Raw genomic sequence first — 12,287 nt, forward strand, 5'->3', positions numbered from 1 at the left:
TACCGTGGGTTACCAAAATAGAGAATAGGGTTGAGCCACTTTTTCGCTTATTGGTATGTGTCGACGCGTATTTGAACACCTGTTAGGTAATTCCCTATGAAACTTCGGGGTAACCGTAGCCGCCACAGTACCCTCCGAAGGGCCGTACACAGAAGTCGGGCAAGAAGCTACTTGTCCCGATCTTTAGATGGGATAGTGCATCTTTCTACTTTTGGGTAATCTGACGCCCGTGGACAGCCATTAACTTCATGGCTTACAGAACTTACACCTTGCTATACAATTTTGGGTGTTCTCTTAATGTACGCAGTCGAAGCCAATCTTGCCTTTGGACGACATCACACATCCCGGAAGGCCATCCAACCCTTATCCTTTCACGAGAAAATAATGCTTCCAAGGTTGTCATCACACAGCACCACCCCTCTTAAACATCGCTGACCATCATTCGTTTGACGACCTCCATAAAACCGAACCAAAGGGAGAAGAAAAATGCTTTGATTAGAAAAGAGAGCTCTCTTGCGCTACTCTGCTTAGGCTTCCAAGAGAAAAGCCGTGTACAGGTTATAGGTACCAAACCTTGAATCCTTCTTTGCCGTTGAAATGTGCAACTTTGGAAAGTGAGAGCCAAAAAAGCAACAGTCAAAAAAAGTACGTCACCGAAAGGAATCCTATACCTCCGTTCCCTAATCCGTTAACAGTTACCGGCGACACTTGGTTAAAGTAAGTTAGGTTTAGTTACCCAGTTAGTTAATTTGTTTATCAATGACGTTATCAACCTATACGCCATTTGAGGCGGTCGATGGTAATCAAATCGCCTCGATTTACACAGTATGTAATGATGCTAACCTCTTAGATTCGAAGCATAGGTTATGCTTACAATTTACGGTCATGCCTTTCAATTCCGACTTGCATAAAATGAGCTAAAGATCTGCATGCCTTTTCTGGACGCTTTAACTGAAAGGATTATGTATTGTAAAAGTGTGAGTAAACTTCCCGAAAGCTAATTTAAAATAGTCATTCCAAGGGCTCAAAGAATATAATTTAAGAATGTAATCGTGTTGAAGAAGCAGCGTAAGAGAAAACCTAGACAACATTATTTGAATTTGCATTTTACATTTAAAAGTTGAAATTGAAAATTTATTTTTCCCAAATTTCAGTATGTCTTCGCAACGTCAATTAAACGGTTGGCTGCTATCCGTGCTGATGGCCAGTAATTACATCTTACTTACAATTGCTTATCCGCAGAATGAAATCTACTCAAAACGTTTACAATCTTTGAATGGCTATAGTAGTAGTAATCAAGAATTTTCTCCTGTATATAAACACGATGAATCTCAGGAAACTGGTCGAAAATTGGCTGTCAAACCGAATGCTTCTAAGAAAGTTGCTTTAGATGACATAGATGCAGATCTTGATACGAATCAAATACAAGAAGCGCCTAATGGTTTCTCGTGGTCTAACATGTTATCAACATTTTTGAATATGTTCTTTTCGGGCGGCAATATAGCGCCATCAAAATCGGATGACATTGAAAATTCTGGCGGTTTTGCCGGTTCACCGTGGGCCAATGTCATTTCAATGGGTAAATTATTTCCAATTTTTAACTATTTAAGATGAAAGATTAATAATTTTTTTTTTTTTTTGTTTTCATTTTATACAGGTTTGAAAATCATTAACGCATTGTTGGGAGGCGGTGCACCAAGCGATGGCATCGATAAAGTAGATAACGGCGGCTCTCCTATGCAGGTAAATAGGAAAAATGAAATAACATGAAACAATTTTTAGAAAGTGTTAATTTAAAGTAGATTTCCTCAAGTGCTGAGAAACATATGTACATAAATTTCATTTGATAACCAACTAACTAGTTTTGATTTTATAATTGCTTTTTTAAATGGAAAATTTTTCCAATAATTTTAAATTAAAATTTATATATAGTTCTTTTCGAGCGAGTCTCGAAATGTGCTAATCATCTTCTGTGAAATGTTGTGCAAGTCATACCGAAACGGAGATGGAACTATGGATGGAGTAATGGGCTATTGGAATTTTTTTATACCCCCTGAAAGAATACAAACACTCCTTGTCTAGTCTCTTCACTTGCTGTCGCTTTGCCCTTTGAATTTCCACGATCGCACAGGTTCAGCTAAAAACTTGAATTTTCGTGCATGATCGGTTCACTCGTAATCCTAGGCCATCCTCAACGTAGCAAGATTAACTTCAAAGTCCGCTTATTAACAATTCAACATCTCACTCAACAAGTTCTTAGGATGACAAACAAAAGTAGAATGATCATCGACGAAATATAATTTCTAGATAGTATTAACGGAAATGTGTCAAAATTTTCTGACATTGCGACCATTAGTTTACACTTTACAGTTGTTTTAGTAATGCCATGTCCGAAAATCAGATTTTTCCATTACTTTACAAAAAAAAAAAGGAAGAAAGCAGCGTTGCATTTTATAGAAATTGCTGATCTTTAAATAGTTATTAAGAGCATTCAATAAATTTAGTGAACAAGAAGGGTTTTAAAAGATCTTAGTTGACGAGATTTGATCAAAAACTAAAAAGAATTTTTTATTTTTCTGAAACGTACTTTCCTTCACTTCATTCCATTTTCCTCAAAGTAGCCCATCAATGATATTATTTATGCATATCAAAACTGTTGTCAGTTTGAAAAATTCTAAAAAATTACCTTAAGGACGAGAGGCACTACGAAGGTATGTGGTATAAATTTGAATTGAAAGTTTTCGAAAATATAGCTTAGAGCAGTTTTGATAAAAATTTCGCTACCATTTATCGAAACTTAAATTCATATTTTGTAAGATTTCAAAATAACTTGACATTACCTACGACTTTGTAAGATACAGGAAAAATCCGAATTTCGCGTCTAGTGTCAGTAAAATGACTGCAAATTATAAACCAAGGTTCGGAATCTTATGAACCTATTTTGACATATTTCGTTGAATGGCTGGTACTGTCTAAAAATCATATGGACCCGTCACTAGACATTTTATATTTTAAATTAGCCACGGCTAATTTACGAAGGATGCGTTATTGTTTATTCGAATATTTTCACATACTGTGCGCAAATACACCGTACCAAGTAATACAAGGTATGTTAAGTTTTTCAGATGTACGTAACACCCTGAAAGATTTGAGAATAGATCCACCTTTTATTATGTCGCCCGTGCCTGTTACTATAACCTTGTCTGTCCGTCTGTCTATTTCTCTCATTTGTCCTTGTGGTGTCTGTCATTGCATTTTTGTTTTCAATCAACCGGTCGTAATTTTTGAAATTTGACCCAAGGATGAACGTTATTAAAAATGGTTTCGATTGTTTCATTTTTTCGGCCAACTTTCCTTCATGTAAAGCCTTTTTTTGAAAAGAACTTACACGGAAAAAAGCTGCAATTGTGCAAATTTTTCGATAAAACTCGCTAAGTAATAGTACTGTAACTTTCTAAACTGGGATGAAAAATTTGATTCAATTGCGGTAACTTATTAAAGCCCCGCTTATATAACCGATCCTACAGGAACTAAATTTTTATATTATAAAAAGGCATCATTTTTAATATTTCATGGTGAAAATGAGTCCCGAATAGTAAATTGACAAAATTTTGGGCTACGTAGATCGATTTTTTGGATACCACCTTATATAAGGATTCTTAGGAAATGCAAGTCCTTACTTACCAGAAAAGACTAATTGCTAATACTTTGTGACGAAAATCTGTTCCTAGTAGTTATTCGATAAAAACAATAAACGCACCGAATTTAAACCACAATGGTGTATTTCCCGCGCCCCATTCAATATAAGATTTCTCATGAATAACAAGACCTTCAGCAAAAGATCTAATTTTTAATATTTTATAATTCAAATGAGTCCACATTAAATTAACCAAAAAATTAACAGCAGGGAATTGGGACCATGTAGGTCTATTTTTTAAATCTTAGCACGTATAGGCGTTATCATGGAAAGCAAACCCTTCTATGGAGAGAAAGTCTAAATTCTAGTTTTCTATGATGGAAACTGAAAAATAATAAAATTTTGTAGAAGTAAACTAGATTTGCTAAATTTAGATCACATCGTGTGTTGTTTCGAAAATTCTCCGATTTCGGGCTTTCGTAAAAACTATGCGTTTGCATGAAAGTGTACTATTACCAAAATGAGCGATTAACTATATTAGCCCCAGCGGTGTAGGACGTCTAAAAGTCGGCTTTGCCCGGCTGTATTGTTCTTATTTGTTTTTGTGTGGTAGAGATAAGGAGAGTATAAACCAATTTTTGGCTTATTATATACATTTCGTGTTGAGATCATACTATAAAATTTATATGCATTTATAAAGTCAAAATTTTTGTATTGTATTATTGTATTTCCTTTTTTTTTTGTTTGTTTTTTTGTTTTGTTTCATTGAAGGATTTTAAAAACAAAACTTTCTTTTTTCTCTTTATTTTTACTTGAACTTTACTTCGCTTAACTTTGGTTAATATATGTAATTTACGTCTGCGTACTATACAATTGCTTTCACAAATATGAACAAAACGCTTCCATTTGTACCGTTTATATACCATCATCATAATTACATAAAAAAAAACCAAACACAAAATAAAAAAAAATAAAAAAAAAACTATTTTAAAATGTATTTACGCTGCCGTGTTTTGTGTGGTATGGTCTATTGTATGTATATGTGGGTATGTGGATTTTAAATGGTTTCTCGCTTGCAACAGGGCATCTTAGCGGCTGTACTTTCATCAGTACTGGGCACAAAAGATCCAGAGCAAGTGAATTCAATGGCCAAGCAAGCCGGAGAGGTAAAAACAAGCATTTCTTTCTTTTTTTTATTTATTCCTTAGCTTTTAATTTTTCTTATCATTACTTGTTATCATTATTAAGTAGATATAAGCTTAATTTTTTAATTTTTTTAATTTTTGTTTTGTTTTGTTTTTTTTTTTGTAATAATTTTTTATTAACAACAATAGTATTTCAATTATTTGCATTAGTTGTTTTTATGTTGGAGGAGAAATTTTTTGTTAAAAATTAATGTTTTTTTTTTTCTTATTAATTTTACAGTTCATACAAATCGTTATGAACTTGTTGGATGCTTTGAAAACATCGTTCTCGCATCGTTCATTGACTGCACGTTCGTTGGGAAAACGCGATTCTGTAAGTGACGCTGCTGTTGCCGGCATCTCTATGTTAAAGGGCTATGTACGCACCTATCGTAATACAGACGAACAATGCCTGCAACGTTATATGTGTGAAGCTAATAACGAATGCATTCGAGAAATTGGCGGATCAAGTATATTCTGTCAATTAGGATCGTAAGTTTATTAATTTAACTTTTGGGTGCTTTTTTCAAAATAATTTTTTTAAATCTATCTCAGAAGAAATACTAGATTTGTTAAATGTTTCCAAAACTTGGAAATATATATTAGAGATCGTAAAGAAGGTTAAGTTTGGGTACCTGGTTTTCACGTTGAAAAATAACCGAAAAAATGGTGCTGTCATTAAGTAGAACCATCGCCTCGAAGCTAAGGTTCGCGGGTTTAAATCGCAGTAGGCAGGGTTGTTTTTCTACATGCTTATCCGTCGCTATAGTGAGTGCTCTGTCGATAAAGCCATTTACATATACCGATTGGTCAGTTTCTACCTCTTTTTATTTTTTTGACTTTTTTCTGACCGTCACCCTGTTGCAGGGCCACCCTTTAGATGGTTGGTCACGCAACAAGTAAGACCACTGCAGTGAGGCACGTTCCACCGTTAAATACCCTACACTACTTTGTTTAATACTGTTTTTCATAGAACAAATTTTTAAAGTAAGGCACTATGAGGGACATGGTTGAACAAGTGGTCAGATCGGAACCATTTTCAATTGTGTTTGTCCTTGGCTCAAAGCACATTGGTATACCAAATTTCATAAAAAATTCTCCAAAATTGCGCCCTATACGCTGAGCAAAGTAAAACAAGACGGACCGACGGACAGACAAGCTAAGATCGATTTACTCAATCAATCAAGGTGAAATCAATAAACGACGGATTTATCTCAATTTTTTCTGGGTGTTGCATGCATCCGCTCGAAATTACTGCTACAGGCGGTATAGGATAGAATAGGTGCTTGCATGTATTTTGATCAATAGGATCTATTGATGAAAATGATAAAATAATGTGAAATATCAAGAAACTTTCGAATAGCTTAGAAGTTGATAAATTAACTGTTTCCATACGTTTACATACGGTGGGAAAAATCCAAAAGAAGGGAATATGGCTGTCGGACGAATTGACTGAAAATGCCGTTTCAGACCGTTTCAACATCGTGGTGTCCTTGCTTGCCAGGCAAAAAAATAAAAATTTTCTACAACGTATTGTGACTGGAAAAGTGGGTCTATTAAACCAATTCGAAGCTCAGAAAGCCATGGGATGGTCATCCACTCCGAACCGGAATATTCATGGTCTTAAAGTTTTGCGATGTGACTATGGTGGAACCAATAAGGTGTAGTGTATTATGAGCTAATAAAACCGAATGAAACTGTCACTGCAGATGTGTACCGACGTCAATTAAGCAAATTGTACGATGTTTGATTGGAAAAAAGACCAGCAATAGCGACTAAGAGACGCAAGGTCATCCTCTGTCAGAATGTCAGAATGGTTAGAATGTTGCAATTCGAATGAGACATTGTGTCGTACCCAGCATACTCAACCAGACGCGGCGCCTTCTGAGCACCACTTGCTCAGATCGAGACCGAATGGCTTAGCTGGCTGTTACGAAGTGCTGAAGAAATGCAAAAATGGGTTGATAGTTCAATCGCTGCGAAACCATTATCATTTTTTTGATACGATGTCGCCATGTTGCCTGAAAGATGGGTAGAAGTTGTTGAAAATGATGGAAAACGTTTTGGTTAATATATATACATTGTGACATTTTCAAAATGAAAAAATGATCAAAATACTTGCAAGCGCCTAAACAAATAAACGAAAACAAAAAGGCGGCTAAAACATTATTTGAAATAGATATAATACACGATATACGATAAACCATACGTATGGTACTGTATGTACGGCCTACCCATCATATGTTATGCAAACGATAAACTTTTTTCTTTTTGTCTTTTTTTCGTTACAGTTATGCTACCAGTTACTTGTTGGACCGGACTAGTGATAGTAAATTTGAAAATATCTATGATGCTGGACGAAGGGGGCGTTCTGGACTCGATTGCAGTCAATTATATTTGGAATGCAATGAAGTTTAATATCAAAATTCATTAATTCTTTAGGTTAAAATTAAGATATTTAGCAAAAAAAAAACGAAAAAAAACAGAAGGATTTATAGACTGCCTTCAGCCTATCTAATTATTTCATATTTATCCTCTTTACATACACACTAAATTATTGCTTTAGTTTTATTTATTTATTTATTTTATTTTTTGTATTAAGTTCAAAAACATTTATTTATTTATTGACATTTTTTTTTTTTATTGTGGATAAAATTTTAATTTAAGCTTTTTTGTCTTTGTTTTACGAGCTTTACGAGAATTTTGTATTAAGAAAAAATAACTTTTATTTAAATTTCAAAATAATGCTGTTTGATGTTAACAAAAAAAACAAAGCTTTTTAGAAAAGAAAATTTTATAGCAGTTTTTCGTAAGCGTGTCTGTCCATCCTTCATCCTTCATCTGTCCATGTAAAATAGTTTTCAAGTTACAGGTCGAAATTTTTGAGAAATTTCATTGAAATTTCGTTCAGTGACGTCTTTTGATCTAGGGACAATGAACGCTATTGAAGATGATTCGAATCGGTCTATACTGCAATTTTTTTTAAAAATTTCTTAGCGCAAGTGGCTAAGTAGTAGTATTACGGCATTCTAAATTGGTGTGAAGGCTCTAGATCGCGGCTACCAAGTTAGTGATTACTGATTCAAAACTTATGTGCGGTAGAGTTTATTGTAATTATTGATTTATTATATATTTCACTTTATTTCCTTTTATTTATGGTACTTCTTATAAAGATGCTGTAACAGAAACGATTTTTTATTCCATCTTCCTAGGCTTTTTTTTTTAATGCTTATTGTAGACATGGTCGGAAATAGAATATTCTGTTTGGCGGAAGTAAAATAAAATTACGAAATCGAAATACTTTCGGAAAGTGCACTCCGAAAGAATTGTTTTGTATTGGATTGTATAATGCGTGGGAGAATCAAAGGGCAGGCAAAGATTTTCATTACTTATTATAACCATCACAGTTTCTTGAAATTAAAATCTTTAAGAATAGTAAATTTTCTACTGTAGCTTATCTTTAAACAATTAAAATAATAAATGATAATTCTTTGCCCTATTTTCTAAAAAATGATAATTCTTTGCCCTATTTTCAAAAAAATGATGATTCTTTGCCCTATTTTCAAAAAAATGATAATTCCTTACCCTATTTTCTAAAAAATGATAATTCTTTACCCTATTTCAAAAAAATGATAATTCCTTACCCTATTTTCTAAAAAATGATAATTCTTTACCGTATTTTCAAAAAAATGATAATTCTTTACCCTATTTTCTAAAAAATGATAATTCTTTGCCCTATTTTCAAAAAAAATGATAATTCTTTGCCCTATTTTCTAAAAAAGGATAATTCTTTACCCTATTTCAAAAATATGATAATTCTTTACCCTATTTTCAAAAAAATGATAATTCTTTACCCTATTTCAAAAAAATGATAATTCTTTACCTTATTTCAAAAAAATAACAGTTATCGATCGGGCACATACTTACCAGGCTACCTTCCTATCTCCTTCTCTTTCTTGACTTTTTTCTGAATATCCTCATGTTAGGGAAGACCCTTGAGTCATTGATTACATTTGTCCGCTGATTGTTAGGCATTTATGTAAGTATTAAGAAAAAGTATTATTTTTTAAAAATCTTAAAATATGGCAACACTAAAGCAATTTTTTCGGGGTACCGTTAATTGCAACTGAATTGAATTGAATTGAAGCTTTGCATAGTTGTGTGATTGACAATGTAGGAGGTGTGAAATGAGCTACTGTCTGTCTGTCTGCCTGTCTGTCTGTGTGTCTGTCTCTCTATCTTTACATTCGTGTGTATTTGTGTGTGCCTGTGTGTGTGCGTTTATATTCGTAATGGCAATAAAATGGTGTGAAAAAAATCCTTTAAAAATAAATAAAATACAAACAACAACACCAGCAGCAGAAAGAACAACAGAAACAACAACAATGTCATGAGCAACAACAACATGACAAACAGGGAAAAAACATCTAAGCAAACACATCAGATTTCTTAATTTAATTGGCTTTACGCGAGTTTTTCTTAATGTGGCCTGTCGTTGCCATTATACCAGAAACTCTTGGTTCGGGTTTAGATATTAAAACTCGGCAGTCTCTAGAAGAATATATGCGGTTGGTGGTTGTTCGTAGCGTTACCGAGAGAACCAAAAATTTCTTGGTGAAATATTACAAAGAGACAAAACACATACCTATCTGTCCACATGCATATCAACATACATACATTCATACATACATACATACATATATTTGCACCTGCATGCATACGTAGCTTACAAGTGGCTCGTTAGATGTCAATATAAGCGCAGAAAATGTGCATTAAAAAGAAAACGCATAATCTCCATTACCAACCAGTAGAAAATTGCGTAAGACTTTAAAAAAATATTTTGCTTTTGTGTGATTGACGAGCATTTGACTTAAAAGTTCATACTTTCTAACAACGTAGCTTTTTGATAAGGTATAAGGTTTCAAATTAACAATAACCTAGCTACAGCATGCTTTTAAAAATAATATGTAGACAATACGGATGAAAAGAATGCAAACTGAAGGAATTTCTTTTTCGAGAAATTGTGTTTAAAGTTTTAAAATAATTTCATTAACCTGCAACCCCACTGAAAATGTCAAACCGTATTCAAATATTCATGAAGGTATCTTTTTGGTCGCAACTGTACCTTACCAATAACGCAATGCAGGGAAAATTTAAACTTCAACAACGAAAGCTCCATTCCAAAGTGTTGAATTCTTACCAAAAGCACTAAGTGCTTTCAAATCACTCTCAGAGTCGTATCTGCACAATAAAATTATACTAACATACTTACGCTGGAAAAGGCTTTTAAATAAATGTAAATACTTTTTTAAGATAAATGATATAATAAATCAACAGATTAGGTTAAGAAAATTCCCAAATTTTGAATCAAAAAATTTCTTTCAAAAAATCATTCTATTATGCAAATATTTTAAAAGGTTCAATCTATAAAAAATAAGTAAGAACATTATAGTCGAGTGATGCCGATCATTATGTATCCTACACCGCTTCGTCTAGTAAAGTTATTTGGTCGTTTTCCAAACCAAAAGGACACATTATTTTCATGCAAAGCCTATTGGAAGGTTATCCATATCTCCATATAAGCACATGCTTTTCGTGATAACGCTAATATGTGCTAGGTTCCAAAAAATAGACCGATTTGATCCAAATTCCCTACTACTAATTTTTTTTGCTCTTATGAGTTATTAACATAGCGCGGTATATTTTACATGGAGTGGGGGAAAAAAGTATACCCATGTTGTTCAGATCAGATCCACTTAGTTTTTTTATTTAAATACTATACGAGAAAATTTTCATCACAAAAAAAATTAACAAGTACGCTTTTTTGACACATAAGGGTTTACATATGCAGCGGTATCCAAAAAATAGTTTCTACATGGGCCTGATTCGGTAAGGTAGATGTCTTTGTCAATTTACTGTTATGAGCTAATTTTCACTATGATATGACCCCTTTTCCCTTATAAAGCTTTATTTTCCGCAGGGATGGTTATATGAGAGGGTGTTCAAGAATTTAACCGCAGCCAGTTCAAAGTTTTCACACCAATTTAGAATGCCGAAATACTACTATTTAGTCACTTTTACCCAGAAATTTTGAAAATTGTAATTTTTTTTCACATAACATCGTTTTAAAATAGGACGAGAGTAGTCGAAAAAGTCAACCAGTTCGAACCATTTTCAAAAGCGTTCGTTTTTGGGCTAAAGTGCGTTAGTGTAATAAGTTTCATCAATATATGTCAAAAATTGCCACCTTTAACTTGAACCAAAAGTTACATGGACAAACATCAGATGAACAAACGGACAGACAGGCTTAGATCGATACAGAACATGATTCTGGATCGATCGGTATAATGAACAGTGGGTCTATCTTAATCCGCTTATGGGGGTTACATACTTACAAACTTATTACATCCTGCACCCCAAATGGTGTAGGGTATAAAAATTAAAAAAAATTTGTTCTTAAAAATTTATAGTGATTTCTCTTTTGAATGTCTTCCTAACAAAAGGCGCATTGAAGGGATTCGAAATCATCAAAATCGAGCACTTGCCGAAGAAAAAATCTCTCAACAAAGTCTGAAATAGTCGCACCTTACAGTACTACTTGTACAAGGGATATTAAGATTGTGCAAATGTATGCCCGAGATAGACCCACCTTTTATTATACCGATCGATTCAAAATCATTTTCAAAATCAGTTCTGAAACGATCTAAGTATATCCGTCTGACTGCCTCGGTTTATTCTATTAATTAAATCTATAGGTCGCAATTTTTGAGATATTTTCATGAAACTTTGTATACTGATATGTTTTGGCCAAAGGACGAACTCCGTTGAACTTTAATAATACTTTAGGTTAAAAATTTAATATTCGAACACTTCCTTATCACTTATTCGATAATATGTAAATGATATATGGATAACTGTGGGATAATGGTGGGCAGCGCCCAGCATAGTGTTTTTACTTCTTTTATATATGTTTTATATTAAAAAAATCCAAACAATAAATTTTTCTCTTCACTTTTAAAACAGAAATTCTTGTTCCCATTGCATGAGCATGTACTTTGTAGTACTTAGTGGAAAAAAATTCCTTCAGTATTTAATTTAAACCACTTCAAACTATACACCAACTTCAAATTCCATTTGGGTAAAAAATGTTGGATGAGCATTCGTTGATTTTGATGCGAATTTGTGCACCAGAAAGCTACTAAGGTTTTAGAATGCGTTAGTTGCTCGATAGGCATAGATTTTAACTCCTAATTCCTTAACATATCGTAAGACAACGATTGTTTAACTGTTTTTAAGCGTCTAATGTACTTATTATGCCAAGGCATGTCCATCACAATTAGATTATATCTATTCAAGTCCTTTAGTAAACTAATGAGATTTCTTACATCGTGGTTAAAAAATCGGCTTAAACCTTGATTGTTAAATTCACGATTGTGGAATGAGAAGCTTTGAAAACGCTTAGTAGC

General features: G+C 33.4%; 1 protein-coding gene across 2 annotated transcripts; it reads left to right on the forward strand.

The window, feature by feature from the left end:
- The first annotated feature begins 1,155 nt into the window (after positions 1-1,155).
- LOC119639951 lies at positions 1,156-7,370 on the forward strand. Of its 2 annotated transcripts, XM_038037696.1 has the most exons (5): positions 1,156-1,579; positions 1,658-1,743; positions 4,720-4,803; positions 5,063-5,313; positions 7,113-7,370. In XM_038037696.1, the coding sequence occupies exons 1-5, from the start codon at positions 1,156-1,158 to the stop codon at positions 7,237-7,239; spliced, it is 972 nt and encodes a 323-aa protein (XP_037893624.1). In that variant the 3' UTR covers positions 7,240-7,370. The 2 variants fall into 2 exon arrangements, with proteins under 2 accessions (XP_037893624.1, XP_037893626.1); XM_038037698.1 differs by lacking the exon at positions 4,720-4,803.
- Positions 7,371-12,287: the final 4,917 nt, after the last annotated feature.

This window comes from Glossina fuscipes, unplaced genomic scaffold (genome assembly GCF_014805625.2).
Source record: "Glossina fuscipes isolate IAEA_lab_2018 unplaced genomic scaffold, Yale_Gfus_2 114, whole genome shotgun sequence".
NCBI classification, from domain to species: domain Eukaryota; kingdom Metazoa; phylum Arthropoda; class Insecta; order Diptera; family Glossinidae; genus Glossina; species Glossina fuscipes.